This window comes from Pinus tabuliformis, chromosome 8, assembly GCF_031772625.1.
Source record: "Pinus tabuliformis cultivar Carrire ecotype Pingquan chromosome 8, CPIR1, whole genome shotgun sequence".
NCBI classification, from domain to species: domain Eukaryota; kingdom Viridiplantae; phylum Streptophyta; class Pinopsida; order Pinales; family Pinaceae; genus Pinus; species Pinus tabuliformis.
This window is the reverse complement of record NC_142294.1, coordinates 1,638,680,923-1,638,695,047: the sequence shown is the minus strand read 5'-3', so window position 1 is coordinate 1,638,695,047 and position 14,125 is coordinate 1,638,680,923. Positions and strand designations below refer to the sequence as shown.

At 40.1% G+C, this 14,125-nt stretch overlaps 1 protein-coding gene across 1 annotated transcript; it reads right to left on the bottom strand.

Moving 5' to 3' along the window:
* Positions 1-12,375: 12,375 nt before the first annotated feature.
* LOC149242427 (F-box only protein 6-like) lies at positions 12,376-13,873 on the bottom strand. Its single transcript, XM_089367683.1, has 2 exons — positions 12,665-13,873; positions 12,376-12,440 (listed from the first exon to the last, which is right to left on the bottom strand). Exon 1 carries the CDS (start codon positions 13,847-13,849, stop codon positions 12,671-12,673), a length of 1,179 nt encoding a protein of 392 aa, XP_089223809.1. The 5' UTR covers positions 13,850-13,873; the 3' UTR covers positions 12,376-12,440; positions 12,665-12,670.
* Between the last annotated feature and the right edge of the window lie 252 nt (positions 13,874-14,125).

Here is a 14,125-nt window from a genome sequence, read left to right as displayed (position 1 = left end):
GAAGAAAAAGGAAGCCAAGAGGGCTTTAGACATCTCTTGTCCTAGATGCATTAGAAATCATCCTAGGAACGAATGTCCAATGCACTCCCTAGAAGTGTGTTTCGTCTGTGACGAATACCATCCTACGAATCAGTGCCATTCCTTGCCTGGAATCAAAGATGCATATCAGAGGGCAAAAGGAGCCACTGAACCACTCTATTATCTGAACCAAAGGAGGCCACATGGACCCATACCTTACTAGCAGGGAATGCAAGGGACATCCCAGACTTATTACAACCCCTATCAAGCCACTTCCATGCCTTCTTGGGGTCCCGCTGTTCATCCTTCCTAGTCCACACCCCCTCCTTGGTCGTATCCATCTCAACACCATGCTCCTCAAGTTGCTCATTCGTTTCACTCTTATGCTCAGCCACAGCCTCAGTGGAATGCACCTCATCAGGGGTGGAGGCCCCAGTACAACACTCCTCCCACTTCTTTTCCTCCACCACCTACTCATCCACAACCATCGCCTCCTACTCCACCAAGGCAACCCCAAATGCCTGCCCAACCACAACCCCATCCACATCCATCTCAAATATACACCCCCACTCAACTACCCGTACCACCATTTCCAAATCCGCACATTGGAGTAGCTCAACTCCATTACAATGTTGAAGCACAACATGTCCAAACAACTCCTCTGAGCTCCAAGATATTCACCATAGCTCAGGAAGAGTATTAGAGAAAAGAGATTATATTGACAGCACTAAAGGATCACATCCAGCAAATGAAGATTCAAGAGAGCAGATCAAAGAACCATGGGCTACACTTGACGAAGAGAAGAGATTATAAGCAGAGATCAAGAAAGCTCCCTCATGGTTACCATCAAATCCTCCATGTATTCAAGAGAAAAATCAGCAAAAAGAGGAAGATGAGAAGGTCATGATAGAAGGCGACATGAAGAATGATCCAGATCAACAAGCGGACCAAGGATATCAAAGCTATATTGAGATATGGTTCCAGACAGTCACTAAGTTGCAGCAATGCTCTCTTCCTCGACTATGTTTGATCCCTTCAAAGACAAATCATTTGGTGTCTGAAATCCGGATAGCTGTCAAAGCATGCATTTCAAGCCTCCACATCATTTTGTCTCTAATCTTGATGTGCACATGGCTCCATTAGAAGTATTCTTATACTTGAAAATGATTTTGTTTTTCAAGTAGGGTAGGCTAGAAAAAAAAATAAGAGAGAGAGAGAAAAAATGAAAATAAGAGAAAAATAAAAATCTAAGGTGAAAACCTCCTCGAAGGCACCTCAGATTGGCTCATTGTTTAAAAACCTCCATGAGGCGGTCAATGAGCTGGGAAGAAGAGAAAATAAAAAGAGAATAAGATCTCTGAGTGAAAACCTCCCTTGGAGGCGCCCAGGGCAGGCAATTAGGGTGAAAACCTCCATGAGGCACCCTAGTTGTTTTCAAAAAAAAAAAGAGAAAAAAAAAGAAAAAAAACAGGCCTAATCTCTGTGGAATAATTGCAGGTTGCAGGGAATACATTGCAGGTAAGGAGGGTCGCGCAAAACGAGGATAGGGGTCCGTACCAGGCTACAGGACATCCCTACAGACATTCCTTCCATGGCCACTCGCCTTTCCTAAGATTTGATCACATTCAGGTCGAGATTCCACCTTCTACAGGAAGTTCTGGGCTTTCTACAGGAAGTTCTGCATTTCTACAGGAAACATCCTGTAGAACCTTCGGGCGAGCCAAATTCGATTTTGGAAGGGAATCTGAAGCTTGGAATCTATTTGTTAGGCCTGCAGCCACCCCTCTATTCAACCCATCACCATATGGCACCCTGTTCCATCTCTTTACACCTCTGTCACCCACTTGGTTATGTGTTCCTGCACAGTCATACAAGAAACCCTTTTTGCCTCAGATTGATAAGAATAATTTTTTAGTGGCATGTCAAATAACAAAGTCTCACACACCCTACCTGTCCAAGCTCCATCTACACTCTGCATCAACAAATTCCAAGTCTGCATTATAACCCAAGCTCATTTTTCTTACCATGCAAAAAACTGCAGAATTCTTGGAAGCAAAAATACATAGAACAGAATTTGTTTTTTCCCTAGCTTAAAAACCATGCATCCATTTGCAAAAATGTTACAGGAGGAGTTGTATAGGGATGATGGCAACATGCCCGAGAAATTTCAGCTAATTTTGGTGCACGGTTTCCAATAAATCAGCCCCTATCACCTTTAGCGATTTTTGCATTTTCTCCATATCCATGCATCTGTTTCAAAACCTATTTCATGGGGAGATGCATATAGGTGATAGTAACCTACTCAAGCAGTTTCAGCTGATTCCGATGCACGGTTTCTGAGAAATTGATCTCTATAAGCTTCAGCCATTTTCCATTTTTCTTGAAATATATGCATCCATTGATCGCAATTTTGCTATGGGAGGTGCATAATGATGATAGGAACATGCTCAGAAAGTTTTAGATCGATCCGGTCTATCGTTCGGGAGCAATGGAGAAAACAAGTTTCTGCCTTGTAAAAATTCAACATCAGCAGCTTGAGGGTGCAGATCTGAACGTGGAAACAAATTCCTGCAGCTTAGATCCAGCCAGAGGATACCTGCACAACAAAAAATAGCCATGAATCAGCCACCAAGCCATCATGCAACCACAGAAACAAATGCATGCAGCAGCAAAAAGGACCCAGCAGCACGTCGACTTACAGGTATGCGTCTAAACCAGTTCCTCTATTTGCATCAATATGATTCGAAAATGCTTAAACGAATGAAATGGTGGGATTAAGCCAGGAATCTAGAAAAGTTAACCCGACAGTGCCTTCTCTAGCACTCAGCCAGAAATCATGCAGTATACGTGGACAGTCGACTCACGTGAAAATTAAAAAACAGGGAGTGTTGGCCGTTTGAACTCCAGTGCAACTGATCCAGAAGAGAACATGCAGTTCATGATAGCACTGCAGTCTGCATGTGGCCACGTACACCTGGCCACCTCACCTCCTCGCCATGAATTGCGCCGTAATTCAAAAATGCTCGGCCGAAGAACTCATGTTAACCGCTGTTCATTTACATTTGCAACCATTCTCAGTAAACTATGCGTCCTCCTCCTCCGCAGTCTGTTAGCCCGAGCTTTTTGGCCTGTTTAAAAATTCCCCGTGTCCCAGGCTCGTTTAGAAGCGCCGTGAAATCCTACAGAAGCTGGCAATGCGTGCCATAGGAAGAGGCTCTACAGGAAATACAGCATAGCCTTCTGGAGCAGAGAAAATGGATTTTTCTTCGACAATTTGGAGTCCCGAAAGAGGTAGGTTGGAAAAACACTCTTCCATGAATGGTGTGTTCGAAAGCTGATGAATTGAACTATATTGAATAAGGAAGTCAGAGACAAGTCTGTGTGTGAGTTGAAAATAGTGGTTTGCCTGTGTGTTGCTCGGAATTACTTAGTCAGTTCTCCATCAAAACTCTCCTCCATGGTCCCTGATAAAAAAAAAAAATCCTGAAAAAAAGATGAAGCACCCTGAGGGCTAACCTGCATATGAAGTATTTGAATTTTCATAATTGTATGTATGCTAAGGATGAAAATTGAGCTCTGTGCCCTGTCTGTGAAAACCTGATTCTTCCTTTTACATACGGACAACCGAGTTTTGGGCAGCAAAAGTTTTAGAACCAGGGAATTGGTGCAAGTTAAAATATAAACACCTGAGAGATCTTGTCCTGAGGTTCAAAGGAGGAAACCATGAAACAACAGTCCCTCTCTGGTCAGAGCCTAAAACAGAGCACTCTCACCATGCTAGGGGGATCTATCAGGAAGGAACCCTCGGATTCCAGGAAATTGCGTGAACATCTCGAGGTGGTGAACGTCTTCACCCGTGCCAATTGGATGACCTTTTGTGACAAAATTCAGGGTCATGACGATGAGATAATGGAGGAATTCTTAATGTCCCTACAACCTAAATCAAAGACATAGGTAGAGTAGAGAGGACTAAAAAAGTCCAAACAAAGGAGGGCACAACCAAGGCAACCACACAAAAATTAAAAGGGAAGACACCCCCAGCCAAGCAGACTGAAACAGTGAAGACAATTTCTATAGGAAGCCAGAAAATAGTTTCTACAGGAAGCCAGAAAACAGTCAACAGAGGACTTTCTACAGGAAGCATGGAAACAGGGAAACAAAAGGAGAAATCACCTGATATTTTAGCCAGGGAGGCAACAATTGTGCTGGCTACCCTAAGCACATCTCCAAAGCAAAAAGGAAAGTGAAAGAGGGAGCCTTCCATGTATTTTAAGGCAAGAAGGAGTATGCAAATAAAAACTAGCAGACCCCAGCCACAGTCAAAAGAGCCAATTATGATTGTAGACACCCCAGCTAAACAAAAGGAAAAGTCTCCTTCAAGGGTATCCATCACCTATGAATGGGGAAGCCCGAAAACGTCCACCTGGAGAGAAAGGATTAAAATGTTGGACACAAAGACCTCTCTACAGGATGCTGAGACTATTCTACAAGAAACTCGTCTAAGTTAAAAGAGACGGAGAAATTGGAGGAAAATGTGGCCAAACAATCACAGGAAGAAGGAAAGACAAGGAAACATCTGATGAACAGCAAAGAGAGGACAAGCTTCCAGCTGAGGTTGAGGCGCTAACAAAACTGCTACAAGAAAGGGAGCACAGGCAATGGGAAGAAGCAGAGAGAAAAGCATGGTTTCATGATCGAGAAGAGGAAATCACTTTAGAAACCTGGCATGACAGGGAGGCCACCAGGGCCATCAAATATGAAGAGATAGATTAGTTGCTTAGAGGATGAGCAACACTTTCAGTAGGGGGGTGATGATGAGCCGCAAAAATGGATAATTATATGGGCTCATTCAGCCTCCTAATTCGACTTAATCCACCATTCTCATTAGTTTATTGCATGTTTTTTATTATATTTATGCTAATAGAGTGAATTGGGTTAGTCATTATGCCAGCAAGTCTAATGTGTCCTTTATGCAGTCTTTTTGGTCAATTTGGAGACAAAATCAAAGGTTTAAATGAGCACTTGGCAGCCAAATTCGTGGAGAGGACTTTTAGGAAGGTGTCCCCTTCATTTATGGGCCCCTACCTCGAATTCTCCTCTATCAACTCAGAGTTCAAGGGCCACCAATCAATTATCAGAAGGGCAGCCGGGCAAGGGCTAGTAAAGGTGTTGTTAACTACAAGTTTTGGCAACCGAGTTCCTAAAGTTTAGGAGGGCTATTGGGGTCCTCAATTTGTATAAATAAGAAGGCTTAGGGCCTCATTTCAGTTAGTCACTTTGTAGGCAGAAGTTAGCTAGTTTATAGTTCGATTTTAGTCATTTTTTAGGCAGTAGGTTAGCTTTGCATTTCAGCACATTTTCAAGCTTTTCCTTGTGGACAGTTTTTGATGTAACTATTATTTCTTGAGCAATAAAGATGAATCCAGCTTTGCACCAGCTCTAATCTTCCTTAGGAGGCTATAGATCTTGGGGTTGGGCCCAACTCAAGTGCCCAGTACTTCCTTTGTTTACTTTTATGTGTTTTTGTTGCATTCTTAGAATAAAATCTGCTATTTAGATTTAAATCTTGTATTGTTATTTAGGTTTATTTTGATGATTAAAAAAGGCTTTTCATGTTCAGATTGATTTGATAGGTTAATAAAAGGGAAGATCTTCATAAAAAGGCCATCAAGCACCTCTGATCTCACCTCTCCCTTAGTGGGATCATGAGCTGAGACAAAGGTGACCTTGCTGCCAACGAAAACACTGTCTTTGCCTCACCATGCAATCATTAGTGTTAGATTCTCATTTGCAGAAGTTGATACCAATTGTGGTTAAGCATTCATATTCATGAATTTTCAGTTTGCATATCTATTTCACGTGATTTCATTGCAATAAACTTCTGTTCATTTCCCTTGTTGTTAGTTAGGCCAGATTAGAATAAAGTAACTAGGTCATTGGTTTTCCAAGTCTTTGCTTGTTCAGTTTGAAAAACAACTTGCAGAGCACCTGTACCACTTCTCTATCTGCCCATAATCCATCAATCCCATCTGCTCCGTCCCCTAACACGAACTCTTTCCTTACGTTTTCCATTTGCTCACATAACTGTAATTTTTGGGCAACATTGCTTCAGTCCTCCTTGAACAAATCCAACCATCTACATCTTTCCTCAACTCCATCCACAAAGTCTTGGACCACCCCAAACCCTTATCCTACCTCCATACTCACTCTTTCACCTTTCTCTCTCCATCCATCCTCCAAAATCCCATTTCTGAACAACCTATAGAAAATTACAGAACATCCTGTAGACTTCCTGTAGAAGCTCACGAAAGCGGTTTCTTAATAGCCAAACTCGGTGAAACTCTTTGGAAGGGTGCTAGGGACCCCTTAGGCCCCCTTCTAACCTTCCCAACCTCCTGCAAGCATTTCATCTCGCCAATCCACCTCTGCACAGTCAAAAACCAGTCAAAGCACATGCATGATAATTCTGACAACTTATTCAAAAATACAAAAAGATGTTTTTTCAGATGTTACTGTAGAAGTAGCTTAGACACATGCATTTTACCTTCCTAGAAGTCAATGGCATCTCTTTCAGTAGCTTGCATCCTCTTTCTTGCATCAGTAGGGCTAGCTGGTAAAATTAGGGTTTGCTAGGGTTTGCATTTCCTTTCAGCTTTCTAGTTTCTTTCTACAAGTAGATTAGCCTTCTTTGAGTTAGCTTTCATCCATCAATTAAAAAGCTTCTTCTAAGAGCTCATAGAAGTTGGCTTAAGCTCCTAGTGGACTTGTGCCAGCTGATCAAGTGACAGCCGCGGTAAGAGCTAGTACTTGTGCATACAGCACCGTCGCTTCCAAGTTTGTTACAAACTACCGGGTTGATAAAATTAAAGAAGGGAGTTCCAGGAGTTGCAGCATCATTGCTGCAATACTAGGGTACACCACATATAGAAAAATAACACATAAGCATATTACCATCATTCTAGCTAGAGTCCAGTCATCAATGCATGGCCATATCAACTACACATTCCATGACCTTATCCATGAAAACAAAAACCATATCAATGCACATTTGACAACTTGTAAGCAATTACATGCATACAAATGCATAAACAATCACACATTCATGACTACACACTCTGCAACAACATCCTCTTTCACATGGTGACATAACTACAATCATGACTGACGCCATGCATATACAACAAACATATATACCACAAGGATGATTAACACATGTGCAACTGACATGAATGCATGACCAACACACAATCCATCCAGTCCAAGGGGTGAACCATGCTCTGATACCACTCTATAACGCCCTCCTCCCACATCTACCCAAGTAACTGTCCAACCGGGGTAAACATGTGACGAGAAGTTACTATGATATGATTCGACCTCCTAAGTCACCTTAAGGAAGTGGAACCGATGGAAACACACCATACATACCTTCCACATCAGCAACAAAACTCCTAGGAACCATCCCAACGAACCCCTGGGTCCCACTGAGTTTTTAGACCATTAAACCCCAGGACGCTCCCTTGATATGGACAAGCATGCATCCAGAAGGCCCGAGACGCTCCCACAACATGGGTATGCATGCGTCTAGGGAATTTTCTGCCCAGTGCTGTGCCTGTGTCTCTGGGATTTGAGCCACGTTTTTAGGCCCAGATCCCAGGTCACTATGCAAAACTCAATGACACTTTCAAAATCCATAATTTACATAATGACAAGAGTTACAAATCAAAAATTGACTCTAGGACTAGGCCTGACCATCCCCAACCAGGACTGACATTCTGTCAAACGATTGGCATCAATGCAGTCTACAAGAAATGAATACAAGACAAAGCATAAATGACTGACAACTCATATGGAACTTGACAAGAAGAATCACCACCCTCTCCCCTTAACTGTTTTGACATCAATTAGGTCATGCATCCATTATCCTTTCAGTTACAAGTAAATACATGGAATAACCATAACAATAACCAGTCATATAACCATGCTTATAACCAACATTAAACCATGAGAATAACAATGGGATAACAACCATTAAAGCCACATATTAACAAGTACAAAAGAAAGAGAACTTAGCTTTTATTAAACATAGGAAAAGCCAACCAGGTCCGAGACTTCCACGTACCACTCGACTGTAGACATCACTGAACCAAATCTTTCTTTCAACCAGTCACCCCCATGCCATATTCCAAGCATGAATGTGGGATCTCATGGATAAACCAATCCAAAACAACCAAGGGAATCTAGAGGTTAAACCACCTCCACTCTCACCAAACTGTGATCTCACCAAAACCGACACTGAGATCACAAATCAAACCGAGCTTGGAATGCCTCTAGACTTTATCACTATCTTTGAGGAATTTTTCGTCTCCTTGTCTCTCAGGCTTTACCACAATCCACACCGGATCACTAGGCCCTAAAATGAGACACCAACCTCTCAGGCTTTACCATAATCGACACCGGATCAATAAGCCGTAAACCGAGACTCCACCCTCCTGCTTTACCGTGTATCCCACCAAAACTGATCAAGGGATTCCTAGGCCTTTGGCATTTTCCTGAGACCACCTCCACCCCAGATTCTGAAACCATCCAGCAATTCTAAAGCTCAAAACCGAGAAAACAATCCCATCACACCATGGCTATCCGGAAAAATCAAGGCAAGTCTGAAAACCACTGTCATAACCCGGCAAAACCATGCTACTGACAACAAGAGAACCATATACCAACATGCAAAGCCATGCATGTCCAAACCAGCTAGGAAATCACACATGCAATAGGTTCCCTGCACGTATTCCTCTTGAACTTGTTTGATCCTGCTCTTCCTTGCTTGATCTTTGTTTTCCTCCCTTTCCTAGTCCTTCCTTTGCCTGCTTTTCGTTTCCTTGTTTGAAAGCTAGAAAGCTCCAAGAAAACTCTAAGTGTCCAAGAGTGAGAGAGAGAGGGAGCTCACAAAAAACCATAAACTGATCCTCAAAAGCCTTTTTATCAATGAGGCCTCTATTTTCTTCATTTTCCATTATTTTCCTTCAATTTCCTCCTCACATGCAACCAATGACCTTTCACCTCCCTTTTGCTCTTATTTTTCTTTATTTTCATAAATAAACGTGCCAAAAATATATTTTTTCCTTTTTAATGCCTTAGTCATTGCCTTTGCCAATTTCCCTTAGCCATAAAAGTGATGTTCACTAGGATATCTTTACCCAACATTCAACTTGGAATAAGTGTCCCTTAACCATGGTTTTATTTTGCTTTTATTAAGTTTTATTACATAAACTTTTAACCAGGGCCGTTACACCATCCCTTTACATTCTCATATCCATATCCTTATGGAAATATATCCCATATCTTTGTCTTTCTTTGCAATGTTTGTTTTATCATCCTATTTATAAGGAAACAATCAAATGAGGGTGCAACCTAATGAAATGGTTTTTTGACCTTTCGTGTCTAAATTTGACCACTTAATTCTTTGTGAGAATTCAATGTTTAATTTATTTTCAATTATATTTTTTAATGTATAAATAGATTCAATACCTTAAAACTCTCACTCAACTGTACAATTTATTAAAAAACAAAAATTACTAAATAATTTAAAATTTAACCACCCAAAAAACAACTCAATTAAACATTAAATTAACCTATAAATATAATGATAATAATTAACATAAATTCACCTAAAAATACAATGGTAATAATTACCCATTCCTCTAAACACCCGAAACAAACCAAAACTTAAGACTTACTATTTTCCATCTCTAGTTTAGCCGAAGAGAAAATTTACCCTTAAAAAGGCCTCTTTAGAAAGTTGATGTGCTCATAGGCAAGCACATATTTTATTCAACGGAAACATGTCAAAAGCATATGACCTGCTTGTTCATGAGTCGACGTGTCAATTCCAAACACGTCAGACCTATCAACCTGGGAAAATTCTAAACGATATTTTAATGTCATGTGCCCATATATGTAGTGCTTCTTAGAAGAAACCTTTTTACTAAATTTTAGTTGTGGGTTCCTTTTTGAAAATGTTGTTAGAAGTTGGGTTAAGGGGCTCTAATTCTTCAGAGACAAATTGGTAGCATTGCATTTATCTCTGTTTTGGTTAAAGGTTATTTTCTTCTGAAGGTTGTTAGAAGTTGGGTTAAGGGGCTCTAATTCTTCAGAGACAAATTGGTAGCATTGCATTTATCTCTGTTTTGGTTAAAGGTTATTTTCTTCTTAAGTGTGAAAATGCCTATTTGCTTTTCATTATACTTTTGATGATTACTTGAGCTTTTATCTCTGTTTTGGTTAAAGTTCATTTTCCTCCTCAAGTGTCCTGAAAATGCCCATTTTCTTTTCATTATACTTTTGATAATTACTCGAGGTTGATAGATGTAAAATTATTTTGGTTTTAGCTCGATCATCTAACCTTGTAGGTTGAGATTTTTACACTTCCTATATAATTTTGGTTATTTTTAAAATATATGCTACAAGAATATATGTTGATTCTTATACATGGATTTATGAGTTGTGAATTTGGGTATTTCTTCTATTCTCATTTTCAAATGAGTATGCAAATGAAAGTTACCTCATTCACAAGGCCTCAACCAAAAAACATATATTTTAACAAATAATGACTTTGATTAATGGAATTCATATCATGTTGTTACAACTCAAAATCATTGGATTTTTGTTACACTCATCCCCTCTACATATTTCAATAGTATCCCACATCTTTGTTGTGCTTTTCAATGTCTCTTTTATCACCCTATTTATAACGGAACAAACTAATGAGATGATTTTTTTAGCATTTTTAGTCAAAATCAGAGCACTGGTTTGTTGGAGAAATCTCAATATTTCATTGTTTAAATTATATTTTTAATATATAAAAGGATTCAGAACATTTATTCTAAAAACAACTAAATAAATTAAAATTAACAATTTTACCATTTCTAATTTAATAAAGTAAAAAAAGAAAACGTCTTTTTCCTTTCTAACTAAAAAAACATAATCTAATTATTCTACATTTTCCAGCCAATTTTTCCTGAAATCTAGCAAAAATTTATTGAAATTACAAGCTTTGACCTATAAACCCTACACAATTTAAGTATCCCAATTTATTTTTCAAAATTCTCAATTTATTTATACATTCAAAAATAAATTTTAAATAATTAAAAAACACCATCTAACCAAAAAAAATTATTTCAACCCATTTAAATTAATTAAATAGATAAAAAATAACAAGTTTCTATTTAATTGACAAAAGACAAAATCAACGCCAATTTATATTTTTTTTAATAAAAAATAAAACGCAGCCCCGTCAAAATAATGCATCTATAACACGTTTTAATTGGTGTTGCCAGCGTAGAACATGTTTTATATAATATGCTGGAACACGTGCATGACAGCATAGAGCCCATGTCACAGGCATATGACCTGCGTGTTTACACGTCCGACCTCCTATTCATCATCTCTTATTTCTTTATTTCGTACGTAAACACACGTCTAGACCCTACTGTTTTCCCCCATATCAATACAATGAAATCCTACTGTTTTCCCACTTAAGAATGCACCCAATATTCAATGCATTCTCATCCGCCAATTTCCACATTAAAAACAAAAGAATCCCTCTCCTCTCCCAGCTCGTCCTCGCTTCTCCTGCCACCTCCCTTACTTCTCCTGTCACCTCCCTGAGTAGTGGCGAGTTTCAGTTGAATCTCTTAGTGGTGGAGAGTTTCAGTTGAGAGTTTGGGGGTTAAATGTACTGTTTTCCGGAGGAAGGCTACTGAACGCATTTTTCTAGATTCTGTTGTTTGGTTTTACTTCCAGGTAAGAGGATTTGAGTTTAGCTTTGTCTTTTTCATGTTCTGTTATGCCATGTCCTGTTCTGTTATGGCCTGTGAATCCGTTTGAAGGTATTTGATTGAAATCTAATAGATTCCATTACAGGTTTGTGTAATTCAACGGCAAATTAATCTATTGCAGAAATTTTGCGGAAAGCTTAGACGAGAAACAGAGCTGTTAGCTTGGTGATCATAAACAATCTGCATCGACTTAAAAGAAATATCACTGCATTTCATCAACACAACTATTCTATTTCTGGGTCCACTTCAAAACTCCAAGCATCCCTGTTAAGGTATTAAGGATGAACATTAACAATTTAAACATGAGATATTCCACAAATTTGTGATTGAAGCCAGTGTTGTTGAAATGACATGATTGGCGCTTTCATAACAAACATGGAAATGTTTGGTAACATCTCTGTTACAATCTGAATCCCTGGGGAAAATTGCTTAATCTAAGCCACTTTTCCAAATCCCATCCACACCACGTTAGCAAAAAATGAGTCTCCAGTTTCTTGGTACATCTTCAAAAACATACCTGAGATTGCAAGGCCTGAAGCTGTGTTTTCTCAAAGCTGCGCTCGTTTACAGTTTGGAGTAACGACAGGTCTGCAATTTGACTCAAAGAACATTACAAAACAACACAACTTCTAAAGAGAAACATAAGCTCTGAATAATGAAATCCTAAACCTCCTAATGTTTGGTAGGATGTCGAAGTCAAAGAACATTACAAGACAAGATAACTTGTAAAAAGAAACATGAAGATCCAAATAAGAAACTTATAATGTTTAAGATGTCCAATGTGGTGCATGTGAAATCAAAGGCATGCATACCAGGGTTCATCCAACCTTCATGTCAAGCCTAGGCTCAAAGGCCATGGCAAGCTCAAAGCATTCCGATGTACTTGCTGTGGTGTCTACAGGACGGCTGGGAAGCCAACTCCATGCATTTTCAGTTACACTGTAAACTACCACCTCTGCCACCTTCCTGAATTTCCTATTCCTATGTCCAGAGACTATGAAACATGTGCAATCCCCTACTCCTATGCACCACTTACTGCAGTCCATAGAAATCCTCTTGAAATCTTCGGACAGGGACGGAGGCATTCTTGCAATCTCCTTCCACCATGATGAGGATGAAGAGTTCACCTTCTCTTTGTCAAACTCCCATATAATAACTTGCAAAAGCTCCCCTGTATGTCCGAAAATGTACCCGGCGACTAGAACCCATGACCGGTAGGTGAGAAGGTAAGGCGACATGTAGTCACTGTCAGCCATCTCTGGCAATGGCGCAAAAATGGAAGTCCCCTGTTGGATGCTGAAACCCATAATGCCCGATTGGTCATGAAGATCTGCAAAACAGTAGAATGAGCCTGCGCAGAAAACCATGTCGTTCTTGTCAATGTGCGCATCATGTGGCAGGCGTCCTGCAATTCTCCACGACTTGAATGCAGAATCATAGATTTCCACTATCCCCGCTTCATGGCTGTCCTCACCAACCACCACCACTTTGTATGTCCCTCTACTGTCGCCCTCCCCTTCCACGATGCCTCCAACACTAAAGACCGTTATGGATGAGATGGGGGTCAGTTTTAAGGAGGTTCTTGTGAGGGGATTGGAAACAACAAATGATAGATATGGGTGGGGATCTATTGTGTGCAAGAACAAGCCTGCCCCTGATCCATAGAAAGTAACAAATTTTACCTTACCGTTTGGCTCCACGAAGGAGGGAAAGGAGACGCAGGGAGTATTCCTCCAAGTTCCTGCGAAGAAGAAGTTATAGGCCAAACAATGAAGAGGCCTTCTGCCAACATCTTGCACAAGCAGCCATGGCTTCCCGTTAGGAGGATTCTCCGCCCATTTACTTGTTATGAATTGGGTTGATGTGAGCAGAGCATTGTATTTCTTGGACACACTGCGAAATCTACACAAAGACTCCACTGGCAACCACACCAGTATTTCCTCGACCAATTCCTCCGGCAACACAGGCAAATCACGAGACTTGTGCAGGGCGCCCATTTTAATTAAAATCCCACCGACATAACAGGTTGAAACTTGAGGCTGGATTATAAATGACTTTCACACGATGCGCATTTGGTAGTAACATCATCATATGTCGTACTTCTAGAAACATTGATGTGACAACACTCTGACCACTCGACCCAGTGGCAAAAGAGAGAATTGTGCTATGCTGCTAAAAATATCACATTGTCATCATAGTTTCTCCTGGGCAAAGTTTATGGCAAATTAAATGTAAGTGCAGAGTTAAGAATTGTCCATTTTGATTCAGATGAG

What these genes read in the sequence shown, in the direction of transcription:
- LOC149242427 (XM_089367683.1), bottom strand. Translation starts at nt 13,849, where the DNA reads ATGGGCGCCCTGCACAAGTCTCGTGATTTGCCTGTGTTGCCGGAGGAA.